The sequence below is a fragment of the Mytilus edulis genome, chromosome 6 (assembly GCF_963676685.1).
Source record: "Mytilus edulis chromosome 6, xbMytEdul2.2, whole genome shotgun sequence".
NCBI lineage: Eukaryota > Metazoa > Mollusca > Bivalvia > Mytilida > Mytilidae > Mytilus > Mytilus edulis.
The window spans coordinates 14,777,940-14,793,408 of NC_092349.1; the positions used below are offsets into that span (position 1 = coordinate 14,777,940).

At 33.1% G+C, this 15,469-nt stretch overlaps 1 protein-coding gene across 3 annotated transcripts; it reads left to right on the forward strand.

Annotated features, from left to right (window-relative positions):
- On the forward strand, positions 1 to 14,500 carry LOC139527210 (uncharacterized). Of its 3 annotated transcripts, none has more exons than XM_071322538.1 (2): positions 1 to 1,210; positions 14,339 to 14,500. In XM_071322538.1, exons 1-2 carry the CDS (start codon positions 37 to 39, stop codon positions 14,410 to 14,412), a joined length of 1,248 nt encoding a protein of 415 aa, XP_071178639.1. In that variant the 5' UTR covers positions 1 to 36; the 3' UTR covers positions 14,413 to 14,500. The 3 variants fall into 3 exon arrangements, with proteins under 3 accessions (XP_071178639.1, XP_071178638.1, XP_071178640.1); XM_071322537.1 differs by lacking the exon at positions 14,339 to 14,500 and adding an exon at positions 2,150 to 2,643; XM_071322539.1 differs by lacking the exon at positions 14,339 to 14,500 and adding an exon at positions 3,300 to 4,481 and having other exon boundaries at positions 3 to 1,210.
- Positions 14,501 to 15,469: the final 969 nt, after the last annotated feature.

Here is a 15,469-nt window from a genome sequence, read left to right on the forward strand (position 1 = left end):
GATCGATGATGCATGAACTAGTAAACACATTATAAAATGGAGACGACAAGAGGTGCGTTGAAAATTATAATTCTAGGAAGCGTTTTTAGTCACGTAAGGAGTAGTTGTAATCCAATGCTTGGACCAAGCGGAAATGTCGCGTGCGTTCTTTTAAAACCATACTATAAGAAGTACCAATATGCAACATGTCAAACCAATGTATATATAAAGTTGAATTCCAATTATCATCACTTTTGTCGCACGATGACAGATGGAACACCACCACTTCATTGCTGGAACCAGTGTATGATAGAACTATATGAACTAGCGGAAGGACCTGTTTATAGTAATTGTGAGTGTAATCCTGGAGACTCGTTAACAAATAATCCAATGACTTCGTACATCAAATTACCAGGGAATTGTTACAGTCCGAACGGAGTTGACTGTTCATGGTTCGACACATGTTTGCGCGCGAAATATTCGTGTAGTGGGAATAACTTTAACGATATGATAGGCTTTGGTTTAGCCACATGTCATACTCAGGAGAAAATAAAGGACGCAAAAGGATACAAATGGATTGCATCTGTTACTGCATGCCTGCAGGTACAAATGGCCCCTGTTTTAAAAGAATGGATACATTTAAACTGTTCCACTCTCGAAAAAAAAGCGAATGCCGTTCAACAAACATGTCTTAAAAATCCACTAGGAGTTGAATCACTTTGTGAATTAGAGCCTACAGATATATGGTATGCATTTTGGGCAATACGCGAGTACTTTACTACAAATATTGTTTCCGAAATAACCGGATTCTTAACAAAAGTTCAGGACTGTTCCAATGGAAAGATGGTGAGTGTGTTGAGAAAGGTGAAACTTAACCTTGGCAATAAGATAAAACGGATTAAACACTCTGTTGTCGAGAAATATCTCACTAAAGTCGTAAACGAACTTAAGTGGAAAGAGAAGGGCGTTTTTTGGCTTGCAACATATGAACAAAACCAGCACATAACAATACTTATAGCTCTTAGACAAAATGTCGGTTTATATCATAACACTACGGTTGACAGAAGTCTTGATAATATATTGACAAATCTGGCCGATGTATTTGAGAATGGAACATTTCAGTATGTCGTTGACGGGGAATATGTCGAACCAGATACCATGTTTGCATGCAATGATTATATCTGCAGTGATACTTATTTACATCGGAATGCAACATACCCAATGCATCAAGGTAAATTAGAAATAAAAAATCACAAAAATCACAAAAATCCTGAACTCTGAGGAAAATCAAAACGGAAAGTCCTTAATCAAATGGAAAAATCAATATCACAAACACATCAAATGAATGTATATATTTACTGTCATATTCCTGACTTGCTGCAGTCATTTTCTTATGTAGAAAATGATGGGTTGAACCTGGTTTTATAGCTTGCCAAACCTCTCACTTGTATGACATAAAAGACATAAAAAGTTTGTCTGTAGAATATTTTGAAATCAAAATAGTGAAAGGAAAAAAACCCATCAAAAAACAAGAAACAAAAATGAATAAATAAAAATACAATGGAAAGGTAAATATTCAGTTAAATTTCAAAGAAATTAAATGTGTTTTTGTTTTTTTTGAGTATTTAGTACCAGAGATGAATTATGCCATTCTTTCTTATGTTAGACACAATATATCATATCAAAATTATATTTCTACTAATTTATGTACACATATACCATGTAAAAATATCTGATCATTCTCTAAAAAAAAATGGCAAAAGTATTTCAACTTTTGTCAAAAGATTTCTGCTCTTTTATTTTTAACAGCAATTAATTTTTCAGTGCCGTATACAGATTTTATTTTTATAGATTCTTCATAGGAACTTTGTGTTTCGCAAATTTCAAATTTATGTCTTTAGATTATCAAGACAATCCTCAAATATTAATTAAAAAAAATATGTGTCAATTGTAACAGGTAATGTGTGAATACAATGTCGGGAATTTCAACTTCCTTGCCAACAATGGGGCTCTTTAAACGATAATGTCTTCATATGAATGGTTTAAAATGTCAAAAACTTTTTTTTATTAGTCTCCTTACAAAGTATTTTAGACATCTATTGTTTCCTGAAGAACGATTGTTTTTGTTGTTATGTTTTCGATACCAAACTTTGTAAAATGTAATCTGTAGGTGGTCGATATGGAAAAAGAACAGAGAAAGATACCGAAAAATATTCAAACATGATGAACGATGCAATAAATGAAACATAAAAAAGTAAATAATAGACACAAAAATGGAAAGACAGTAGAAACAAAAGTTACGAATGAGGCAAATTGTTTAAAAAAGATAAAGGTTATAATATAAAAAAAAGATGAGGTATTATTGCCAATGATGAAACGCTCCACAAGACCGAAGGCACATGAATTGACAACTATAGGTCACCGTATGGCCTTCAACAATGAGCAAAGCCCGTACAGAATAGTCAGCTATAAAAGGCTCCGAAATGACATTGTAAAATAATTCAAACGAGAAAACTAACGCCCAAATTTATATACAAAAAATGAACGAAAAACAAATATGTAACACATAATCGAACGACAACCACTGAATTACAGGCTACTGATTTGTTACCAAAAAAATAAAAATAAGGCGGGGTTAAACGTGTTAGCGGAATCACAATCAGAGGTGTATTGTTGTCATAGATCGAAAATAAACATAAACAACTAAACGCTCAGCAACACGAACCGCACAAACACTCTGGGTGATCTCAGGTGCTCCACACGGGTACACATATCCTGTTCCATGTGTTGCACCCGTCATGTTGATTATGTTATTACAAACCCTGTAAATATTCTTATTCGGTAGGTCACATTCATGAAAAAGGAAGTGGATTGTAGTTAGACGTTAGGAACATATCCGATATCATCTGTGAAATGATTATTCCATAACGGTCAACAATCTCGTGATTGTGTTAGTTAAATTTACGAGGGATGATTTCAACTACACCATTTGAAACTCTAGTTTTGATAGCTTTCTTGTGAGCAGCAACGTTCTATCAATGAAAGCATAATAGGAAATTCAACACGGGGATAGTGTATCAATTCGGAGATATATACTCCGTATGCAGGCGCTGCTGGAATGTGCAATATAAAACACATTTATATGGAAAGTTCAATGTAAAACATATTTAATGTATATTGTTTACCTGTTGGTGTATTTATATATTATGATTTACGTATAACCTCACATTTGCATTGATGCATATCATATACACATATATTTACATACTGTTCCCAGATACATATAAAATAACAATAATAATAATATTGTTTTTCTTCAGGAAACACAGAAACTAAAAGCCACGAGGAACAGAAACACAGCCATGCTACTATTTTTGGTATAATAATCGCAGTGTTCGTAGGATCATGTGTTGCTGTTGTATGTGTCATCTGCTTAGTAATACGGGTACGACTCAGACCAAGTGACATTAGACATGTCATCCTAACGGAAGACTAGGAATAAACAATACATGAATTTTATTTGGATTTGTAACGTTGACTTTTACTACTTTTTAAAATATTGCTAAAACATTTAGTATCATTGTTTAATAATGTGCATAGCTCGATTAGTAATTCATTTTTCAGGATTGTCTTGATAATCAAAATTAACGAAATATGAAATTCCATTGGATTATACTCTGTGAAGAATTTATAAAAAAATTCCTGGATCTTAGATTGATTAATATATTCATTTTCTTAGGTTAGTTTTAATAACATTAATCGAGTACTAACAACCATTTGAACAATTTGTGTGTGTGTGTTTTTTTTGGTGTAAATGTGTGTGTTTTTGTGTACAAATATTTTTTATAGACATTTGACAGTTTAATTTTTTCCCCTATAAAATGGAGAATGGAAATGGGGAATGTGTCAAAAAGACAACAACCCGACCAAGCTTAGCAAAAAGACAAAATAGCATCGGTTTTCAACGTAGCAAAAAAAAAAATCCAGCATCCGGAGGCGTGCTTCAGTTGACCCCTAAAAAAAGGTGTACTAGTTCAGTGATAATGGATGGCATGTCTTGCTATAGACCAAAATTTACCAAGGGATTTTTTTTAACCAAATATGAAATAAACAGATATTACTGTCCTTACTTAGATTAAGTTTTTCTAATTTTTTACTAGGGACAATCTGTACTAAATCTTACGATAAAAGGAGCGAATTTTCGTTTCCGTTTGTTAACTTATACTCGCTTTACCATGATATAACTACTTTCAAATTTTAACCATGTTAATATATACCAACTCGCTCACTTTTCGTGTCCCTGGTGATGATTTTGAATTTCAAGGAAGAAGAAGTTTGACTGAATCGATATCATTCACATTTTTTGACGTTATTTTGAGCTCATCAATACTATCGTTTTCATATCAAATATTATTAATTTAACGTTGTAAAAAAGTCTCTTAATATTGTGTTCATTGTTACTATTATGAATTCCTAATTAATAAAAAAGAAACATATACCTATACATTCGTTTCTTTGAGTTATTTACACTTGTCCTGTCGATACTTATATTTAAGCACTACACAAGGTAAAATATATGTCATTTGGTATCAGATTGATAGTTGCATCATTTACAATCAAGCCACACTGATGGCTAACAAATGCTTAATTACAGTCGGTATTCTATATGCTTGGTTATACAAATTTTAAACACCATAATTGAATGGTTATAAAATGTTATATTTCAAAAGATAATTAAATTATGTGTTTTCAGAACGAATAAAAAGTTAAATAACAAAAATACTGAACTTCAAAAAAATTCAAAACGGAAAATCCCTAATCAAATGGCAAAGTCAAAAGCTCAAACACATCAAACGAATGGTTGACAACTGTCATATTCTTGACATAAACAGGTAGATAAAACACTACTGTTGCAAATCAAAAACCGATTAAAGAAACAACGAGGATTGATTTATCCGAAGAAAGCAATGCAAGACAGGTCTTTTAAGCTTTTCAACTTTGTACTTGTTTGGCTTCCTTACTATTTTGATCTGACTATCACTGATGAGTTTTATGTAGACGAAACGCGCTTTATAGGTCAATGAACGGCCTTCAATACGGAGCATTGGCTCACACCGAACAACAAGCTATAAAGGACCCCAAAATTACTACTGTAAAACCATTCAAACGGGAAAACCAACGGTCTAATTTAAGGGTTATTTAAACATTTTTAGAATTTACGTTATACAGCTGATCGCAACAATGATTAAAACGTTGAATAAAATTGAGTATGGAAATTAGGAAAGTGGCAAAGCAACCCGACCATAGAGCAGACAACAGCCGAAGGCCACCAAAGGGTCTTCGACGAAGCGAGAAACTCTTGCACCCCGAGGCGTCCTTCAGCCTTCATACTAAACTCCGAAGTATATGAATGCAGTCATGTCTTCCTCTAATTTGGATTTCGAAATAGTAGGTGACAATCGATATAGATAAATGTGCAAATTTCGAGAGAATTGTGTAATCCATGTGGAAAACGCTTTATTCTAATACAGAAAACGATGTGTTTAATGATATTTCATGATAATTTACACAATATGTAAATACAATATATTTGACACAGAATATCTTTAGATTATAATCGTAAATCATTACAATCTGAGTTTTCCTCTTTATAATCCTTCGTAGTACCTCTTTTCTTATCTGTAAAGTGTTTAAAGTCTGCGTCATATGTTTACATTTGCTGTTACAGTTTGAATAGATATGAACATATTTGGAAGAGTGTGGAAAGCGGTTTTTGTATTCGGTTGAATTACTCTATGTAAGGGTTCTGTGCACTGTAACCCGGATTAAGAACCAAGTGGGGTTTTCGTCTGTGTACAGTTGGATAAGTACGATAAACCACAGTATGCAACATGCTTAACAAATTAATATGCCGAGATGACATCGAATTATCGATATGCCTGTGAGGAGTATCTCGGCATACGTCCAACATATTGCTGGTATCAGTGTATATAAAAAAGAAGATGTGGTATGATTGCCAATGAGACACCTATCCACAAAAGACCAAAATGACACAGACATTAACATCTATAGGTCACCGTACGGCCTTCAACAAAGCCCATACCGCATAGTCAGCTATAAAAGGCCCCGATAAGACAATGTAAAACAATTCAAACGAGAAAACTAACAGCCTTATTTATGTAATAAAAATGAACGAAAAACAAATATGTAAAACATAAACAAACGACAACCACTGAATTACAGGTCCCTTACCTAGGACAGTGGTATAACAGTACAACATAGGAACGAACTATAAAAATCAGTTGAAAAAGGCTTATCTCATCAGATGGACAAAAATACAAGTGGACGTGGCCCGGTACTTATAAATCCCGACACAAAAAGACACAATGAACAGATCTGAGAGTACTCGCAGTTATCTGACAGCTATTTCAAAGCCACTAACAACTAATAAAAAAATATTACAACTAAGACTAAACTATCAATCTGTACACATCCAACATTCAATGGATTTAGTGTAAAAACGTCATAAACAGACAGAGAAAAACATGACCTTGTGCAATGCCAAATTACAGGTATCGAAAGATTGTAGATACATGAATATGTATATACATATAACATACTAGTAATATTTAGTTAGCTTTTAATTTAAGTATGCATTTAATACTAAGACTGAACTGTGTCTGACGATTGTGCATGTATCCTTGGGAATATAACAAGTGCAACCATACCTGGACGATGTTACACTCCTACAGGATATGACTGCCTCTGGTTTCGTAATAGCTTAAACCTAAGATATCCTTGTCATGGAAGAGATTATAAAGAGATAATGGAATTGGGGTCAAATTGTTGTCACTTTGCGTCAAAAATTAAAAATAAAATTTCCAAAAATGTTTTTTTATGGTCTGAAAATGCATATTCATATTTGCAAGTCAAAACGACTCCAGTTTTGAAACTGTGGTTGCACACGAACTGTTGAACTGTAGAAAAGAAAGCTTCTGTACGTAACCAATGCCTTTTAAAAACATTTGGTGTTATAACAGTATGTGATGTGCCCGATGATGATATATCGGACTATATTTTGGAGCATAAGGAAATCTTTTTAAACAAATTTTGTACCAAGCATTGAGCATTTCATGACCTTGCTTCAAAGTTGTTCAGCATCAGAGAAGCAGAGTAGTGTCAAGGAAATGAGACTTTCCTTCACATCGCCTCTTCACGTTACAAATGATGTAAGTGAAGAGTACTTTTCTAACATTATTGAAAAAATGAATTGGAGATTAAAGGGCCTACGTTGGTTTTGCAAGCTGGACAAACAGATGACTGTTAATGTAGCCGTACGAACGGAATCCGATCAGGATAATAAGGAGCAGACTAATGTGCTATTAAAATGATGTATTAAGTGCCAGTCTCTGTAAGAATCGGTCAATTTAGAAAAATTTCAAAACATGGCCGAAAAAAACCCACCGACCTAACCGTCCTATTTTGAAGTTATCTTCATCCTGAGTTAGAAATGGTAGGTCTTTTGTTTCTGTGTGTCTGGTAATTCGAGAAATCTCCAGATAACATGGATAACTTTTAATTAGAATGATAGCAAATTACGGAGTTAGCTCCTCTTAATTTTTATTTTCTAGTGCATTTCAACCAAATTATATCTTGAATTACCAGAACAAGAAAAGGAAACGAATGCTATATTCGTGCACCATTATACAATTTGAACATAAATTAATGTCAACTTGAGTGGGTTTTTGTTTGTCATGTTTTCACCACTGCCTGATTCTTAGGCAGATTGGCACTTAATGAAGTTTGCAAATGCCTTCGAAGATGGTGAATTTCAGATAAACATTATGGGGAACTTGATACAACCTGATAGAATGCTTGTGTGTAAAGACATTCATTGTGATGAAACGTACTTGCACCGCTCTGTCACATATCAAGGTAACATTATTTACTGTACTTTCGTATAAATATTGCTTTGATATAGATTTTACATTTATCTATTACTTGTTAGTTCGAACTGAAATCCTGATAACCTGATGATGAAATGTGTTACATTCAATTTGTTCATGTAAAAGCAGGTTTAGGATAAGGAACAAATTATATTTCAACTTCCTTGTAATCAATGAGGTTCTCTAAAGGTTAATGCATATTTGTGATGATTTACAACTCACAAGGAGTTCCTTTATGAGTTTCGTTTCAAATACAAGTGCAATAAAATCTGACATTAATGAATTTTTATGACCAAATATAATCTTATGACGTTCCTATTATATTTGATAATGTCAAATGTACAGCAACTGTTCGCTTACCTTAAGCATAAGAGTAGCAATAAACAGCTATATGACTTCGTGTTAAGACATCAAAACAGTGAGAGGTAAAGCATGACATTACGCAATGCCATAATATAAGAACATTTTTTCGACTAAATGCACGACCATGATACGTTTTCATTTTTGTAAAGCAATAATTTATTTACGTATACATTAAATTATTAGAAACAGGAGATAACACAATATTCAAAGATCTCTCTACGGTGTTGATTTGATAACATTTTTAATGACGGCTCAATATTCCCTTTGTACATGGTGTTTTACGAAGTATACAAGTCGAAAAAAACCGACAACGCCTTGGAAAACAAAAAAAAAAAACAAAACAAAACAAAAAACAAAAAGGCCAAATACCCAATAACAGTCTAAAACCACAATATAGAAAAAATAAAATAAACTAAAGACAGAGCAACACGAAATCGTATGACACATAATGTGATATCAGGTACGTACTGTGGAAGCGTAGGCATATCCTACTGTACATGTGGCATCTGTCTAACTACACTGAGAGAAAACAAGTATTCATGTTATTTTGGAGTTAGAAGTTAGATGCTTCTTGGACATATTCTTGTCATATCCATCTTTAATTCAATCTAACAGCATCAGATGAACTTAATGTGGACCCTTTTGTAACTGAATATAATCAATATTTTACATTAAAAGAAATTTACTGGTAAATTGAACTTCTCTTTTGGTATTGTTAGAAAATCCCACGAAGAAAAAAAAGGAGGTTGAACAAAATCAGAAAGTTATACAATTTCTGTACAGATATCAGGATATATAGCGCTATATAAAACCCCGTTAAAACCAAATCTTTTGTTTTTCGAATACGTGAATTGTAGTAAAAGAAAAGCTTTATGCTAGAAAAAAAGAATATCAGTACATGTACCAAGATATACATTCTTCTTTTGACTGTTGGCTCTTTGGCTTCAAAACGTTACGGTTTAAGGCCTTCCTGATGACGATTATTCAATAAATGTCCTTGGACACACGAAACAGAATGTTTTATGTTTCCTTTGGACTGGTTACAACACATTTTAAATTATGTATGACTAAAATTGACCAGGAAATTAACCCAATAAAACTGAGAAAGAAAATGGGGAATGTGTCGAAGCGACAATAACCCGACCATAGAGCAGACAGCAGCCGAAGGCCACCAATAGGTCTTCAATGTAGCGAAAAACTCCCGAACCCGTAGGCGTCCTTCAGCTGGCCCCTTAAAAATATGTATTCTAGTACAGTGATAATGGACGTCATACTAAACTCAAAATTATACACAAGAAACAAAAATTAAAATCATAAAAGACTAACAAAGGCCAGAGGCTCCTGACTTAGGACAGGCGCAAAATTGCGGCGGGGTTAAACATGTTTATGAGATCTCAACCTCCCTATACATCTAGTCAATGTAGAAAAGTAAAAGCATAACAATACTCACATTAAAATTCAGTTCAAGAGAAGTACGAGTCCGATGTCGAAAGATGTAACAAAAGAAAATAAATAAAAAGACAATAATACATAAATAACAACAGACTACTAGCAGTTAACTGACATGCCAGCTCCAGACCTCAATTAAACTGATTGAAAGATTCATCATATGAATATCAAGCACAATCCCTTCCGTTAGGGGTCTAGTATCATACTTTTATAAAAATATATGAGAAGAACATAACCCGTGTCACTACTATTTTGATCTGAGCGTCACTGATGAGTCTTATGTAGACGAAACGCGCGTCTGGCGTATAAAATGATAATCCTGGTACTTTTGATAACTATAATCATGCCAACAACTGTTTTTTTTTAAATAAATGTGCAAAGTCCCTATAAGTTAATCAATATTACAACCAACATATGTAATCTTTCATGACCTGACACATTGACATATATCCCTTCTTAAGAAGTCTGTTTAAAGGTTTTGTTAGCTTTTGAGGTGAATACTGGCATTTTTGTGCTTTGTAAAGAATATTACCATAAAAGATTGGATGTGAAATACCTGAACGTATAAGATGTCTGCATGTTGAGTTATATTTACGAATTACTTCCTTATACTGATGATAACATTTAGTAAATGTTTTGACTAGTTTGCGAAAACCCTGGTGTAATAATTTTTCAGTAGTACATAAATTTATCTCGTTAAAATCTTATACGTTGTTACATACACGAGCGAATCGTACATAAACACCAAGAGATGGTGACAAGGGAACGTCACCATCTAAACATAGATAATTAAGGATAGGAAATGAAAAATCAACTCTTTTATTATAAATTGTGATATTAAGTTTCCCATTTATGATATAGATATCAGGATCGAGGAAAGGGCAGTGGTCATTGTTAGTATTAGCTTTATTTAAAGTAAGTTCAATCCCTTCGTAAATTTTACGAACGCCATCAAGAGTTATGGAATAACCGTTTCACAAATGATATCGGATATGTTCCTTACGTTGTAACTACAATTCCCTTCCCTTTCAAGAATGTGACCTACCGAATTAGACTATTTACCGGATTTGTTATCACATAAGCAACACGACGGGTGCCACATGTGGAGCAGGATCTGCTTACCCTTCCGGAGCACCTGAGATCACCCCTAGTTCTTTGGTGGGGTTCGTGTTGTTTATTCTTTAGTTTAGTATGTTGTGTCATGTGTGCTGTTGTTTGCTCGTCTTTTTCACTTTTTCAGTTTAAGCCATGGCGTTGTCAGTTTGTTTTAGATTTTTGAGTTTGACTGTCCCTTTGGTATCTTTCGTCCCTCTTTTTTTCAACAGGATAATTGTTTTTAGTATACATACGGAAGTCGTCATTATAGAGAGCCAATATATCATCCAAATATCTAAAAGTATTGTTAAATTTTTGTATCAAATGTTGTTTCGATGGCTCTTTGCTAATTTTAGTCATACATTGTAACTCATAACAATACACAAGGAGGTCAGCAATAAGTGGTGCATAGTTAGTCCCCATTGGAATTCCAATAACTTGACGATATACGGAATCTCCAAAGCGAACACAGATTTTATCAAGTAAAAATTTAAGCGCATATGTAGTATCAAAGCATGTTCAATTGACATAGTTCTTTTGTTTATTGCTACAAACAAATGACCTAAAAGAGTTTAAACATATGTATTCGCATTCAGACTTTTTAAATGCCCAGTTAATTAGGGATATGAACTCTTTCTTAATAAGAATATGAGGGAAAGTGGTATATAGGGTAGAAAAATCAAAATTTTGGACAGATTCAAAATCTTCAATATATGCATGCAATTTATCAAGTACTTCCAACGAGTTTTTGACACTTTAAAAGTAATTAATTCAACTATTTCCAAAGGCCTTATCTGAACAATTTATTATCAGTTATCATATTTATTGTACCTAGTATTCTAGTAAGAACAATAGTAGAATAGACAATTTAGTAGTGTTTGTTACAGTTGTTGTTTTCTAAAATGAAGTCGGAATGTTGGTGAATTCGTGATTTCCTTTTGCGAACCTCAATATATAATTTACGTCAAACAATAATGATATTATTACCAGCTTTTTCAACCGGGACAAAAACAAATTCCTTGGCTAGTTCTTTTAGCTTATGTTTGATACGCGAAATAGGGTTTTGATGGTTGTTGTTGAGAGAAAAATAGATATAGGAAGATGGTGTGAGAGCCAATGAGACAACTCTCCATCCAAATATCAATTTTAAAAGAGTAAACAGTTATAGGTGAATGTACGGCTTTCAACACGGAGCCTTGGCTCACACCGAAAACAAGCTATAAAGGGTCGCAAAATTACTAGTGTAAAACCATTCCGTATATCGTCAAGTTATTGGAATTCCAATGGGGACTAACTGTGCACCACTTATTGCGGATCTGTTTTTGTATTGTTATTTTAAAATGTTCTTCAAAATGTTGTATTCGAATATCAACTATTTTCATAACTGAATTAAAAAAAGAGTCCAAAGATTTTTTGCCAGCTTTTTCCCGTTTTACCCATTTCAAACAGTAAGTACGGAGTGAGTCGTGGATAATATTACGACACTCATTCCAATTAATAATTGACGGGGGACGATATTTAGGTCCTTTACTGAGGAATGATTTTAACTCTCGGTTGCGAACGAAGTTAAGGTCTCCTGTTATGACATGGGAAATGGGGCCATAAGTGTATTTGGAATACTGCAATTACATGACATAGGTGTATTTTCAATGATATTTATATCTTTACACAATTGGCTATAATTAAACCCATATGTCCAGGTAGATTTTTGTAAATATAACAAATAAGAGGGAGTGCAGTATTATCAAAATATCCAGGAATTAAGTCTTTAACAGAATGGTCGTTAAAAATACCGGCAATATTTACAAAATCAAACCTTTATTGACATACTTTATTTTAAGAAAATGTTTATTTATGCTACTTTTCTTATATCCATCATATTGTTGACCCCTTGTATATTTGTAAATTGTTTCTGGTTTTGTGATTCCTAGAACAATAACAGTTTCGTACGAATCAAGTTTAATAATTTAAAATATCTCTAAGCAACGTCAGAGAAACATTAAACACGTTTTCGTTTTTTCTTTTATCAGAAACATGTAAGGAATGACTGTAATATTTTTTTCTGTCTATGAAGAAATAACATAAAAAAATTGGCGTAGCGGGTTATTTAACAGTGTGCACCACATTTTTGTGTTATTTCGAATAGACAGAAAAAATATTACAGTCATTTCTTATAATTCAATTCTAAATTTCATTTTAAACCGTAGAAAACCATGAAAAAACGTTGATGACGTCACGGTCACATGACTAAATTATGTCTTTGGGCTCATAACAAAATAACGTCAGCCAATCAGAAGACGCGTTACATCCAAAATTAAATTATTAGTTCAAAATACAAATGGACGTTGCTACTAGCGAAACTGAAACTTGGATCGCTTTTAAAGCACACTGTATAACTTTAGAGCAGTCTTGTTGCAGGGTTATTGTTCCTGCTATCCGTCTTAAATTGTCTCATTGTAATACTTCGTATATTATGTTTGTCGTTTAGTTTTTAAAAAAATAATATCTATCGTCTGTCGTTTTTCTTTTAAATTTCAAATCCTTTCTAAAAAATAATTCAAAGATTGACAATGAAAATCTACCTTCAGCTATGTAAGTTGGTACAATCATTGTACACACGATCCCTGGAGAGAGTGTATTCTTCTGTTATACATTGGACACAGCAATGGTTTGCATGGTCTCTGATGATAATTATTCGTCTTTGCTTTGAAATACGCATTTGATACACACGTTGCTGATTGGTAGTCATGGTGATAACTTAAACGAACGCAAGCATGAGATCCTCTTGAGATCCTCTGATGAGTTAAGCATTTTGATGGTTTCTTCTTATGTTGTACTGTTATACCACTGTCCCAAGTTAGGGTTGGGATCCGGTTTACTTGTTTAACCCTGCCACATTCTGTTTGTATGTGCCTGTCCCAAGTCCGGAGCCTGTAATTCAGTGGTTGTCGTTTGTTGATGTGTTACATATTTGTTTTTGTTTATTTATTTGTACATAAGTAAGGCATTTAGTTTTCTTGTTTTTTATTTGTCATTTCGGAGCCTTTGATAGCTGAATTATATATCCCAACACTGAACTAAAGGTTTTACAAATGGAAAAGCAATATTGCTTTTGATGTCTAAGATAAAAAAAAAACGTTTATAGATACAACAAACAAAAATAAACATACTTAACTAAACCAGAGGTTATAAGGTGAAGGGTGTTTTATATCCGTGTATCAGAATAATGCAAAATTTGCGTATTAAAATAATTACCTAAAACGTTATTACAACAGATAATATCTTCTTTGTCAACAATATGTCTTTGTGCAACTAGTTGGGCTTGTTGTTCTCCGGAATGATGTTTTATTCAAATGTACAGTATCATGGAAGCAATTTTTATTTTGAATTTCAAACGAGAACTAATATCTGTTACGATGTGAGATTCTTGGACGATTATTTTATAATATTTCGCAAAAGTTGGTTGTATTTGTTATGTTGGGTAATAACCTCCTTCATTTTTTCAGGTGTGATCGTGAAGATTAGACTTGAAGTAGTCCATATTAAGATCCTGCAACACATTTTTGTAATTGCGATTTGACTAAGGTAGAGGCATGCGAAATAGGGAGGTACATGTATTCGAGTGAAGTAATTGATGTTGAAGAATATTCCTTAAAATACAATAGACTATAAAACACTACGTAAAAAACTTAATGTTGACCACGACAAATTACTGTGTTCCGAAAAGTTTAGCTTGTTTTACTTGAACAACAGTCAAGTTACAACTGATCACATTAATTGATTAGTCAAATAAAGTCAATTTACTTACAAAACCTCACAATGTCGACCATTTAAACTAAAAACACATTGTGTACGTATTTTGTCCGATATCAAGTGAAATATTACAGAAAAATGAAAAATAACATAAAAACCGAACATCGAGAAAAATTAGAAATGGATTTTTCCTTAGCAAGTAGCAATATCAAACAAATAAAATATAGATTTCATAATCCGAACTTAAAACAAATATTTCCATGCATAGAAACAAGTTATTTAAACCTGTTTTTTTATAGCTAGCTAGACCTCTTATTATACGTCAGATGCATACAATTCCATTTTATTGATAACAATGTGGGAGCAAAACAAACAGACATAATATGCAAAATTTGGGAACAGTAGTTAACATTGCGTTATAGTCTTTTTAAAAACAAGTGAAATTGCCAGCATAGATAAACAAAATGGTATTTATACTCTATACAAAAAACGCATTACTAACACGACGAAAAGTCGAGAATACAAAAAATAACAATACCACAAATACACCATTACAGGTTGTATAAATATCAAGTCGTCCAATGAACGTTTTTATAAAAAGAATTATACGTTTTTTTGACATAACTCTAGCTCATCACATATCTGCTCAAACAATGGTGACGTTTTATAAAGTCTGAGAAGCAGTTGCAAGCACTTTAATACCAAATGAAATGGCAATTTTTACCATTACTGAGTTATCGCCCGTTTATATCCAAAACTGGTTATATCATGCATTTAACTCGCAACTATCTATTATATCTGTATCCCGACATTGCTGGCAAAGAGTCGGAGATTGATAAGCACTATATACAGGAAACGGTCCATTTTATCTCTTATATACTGTT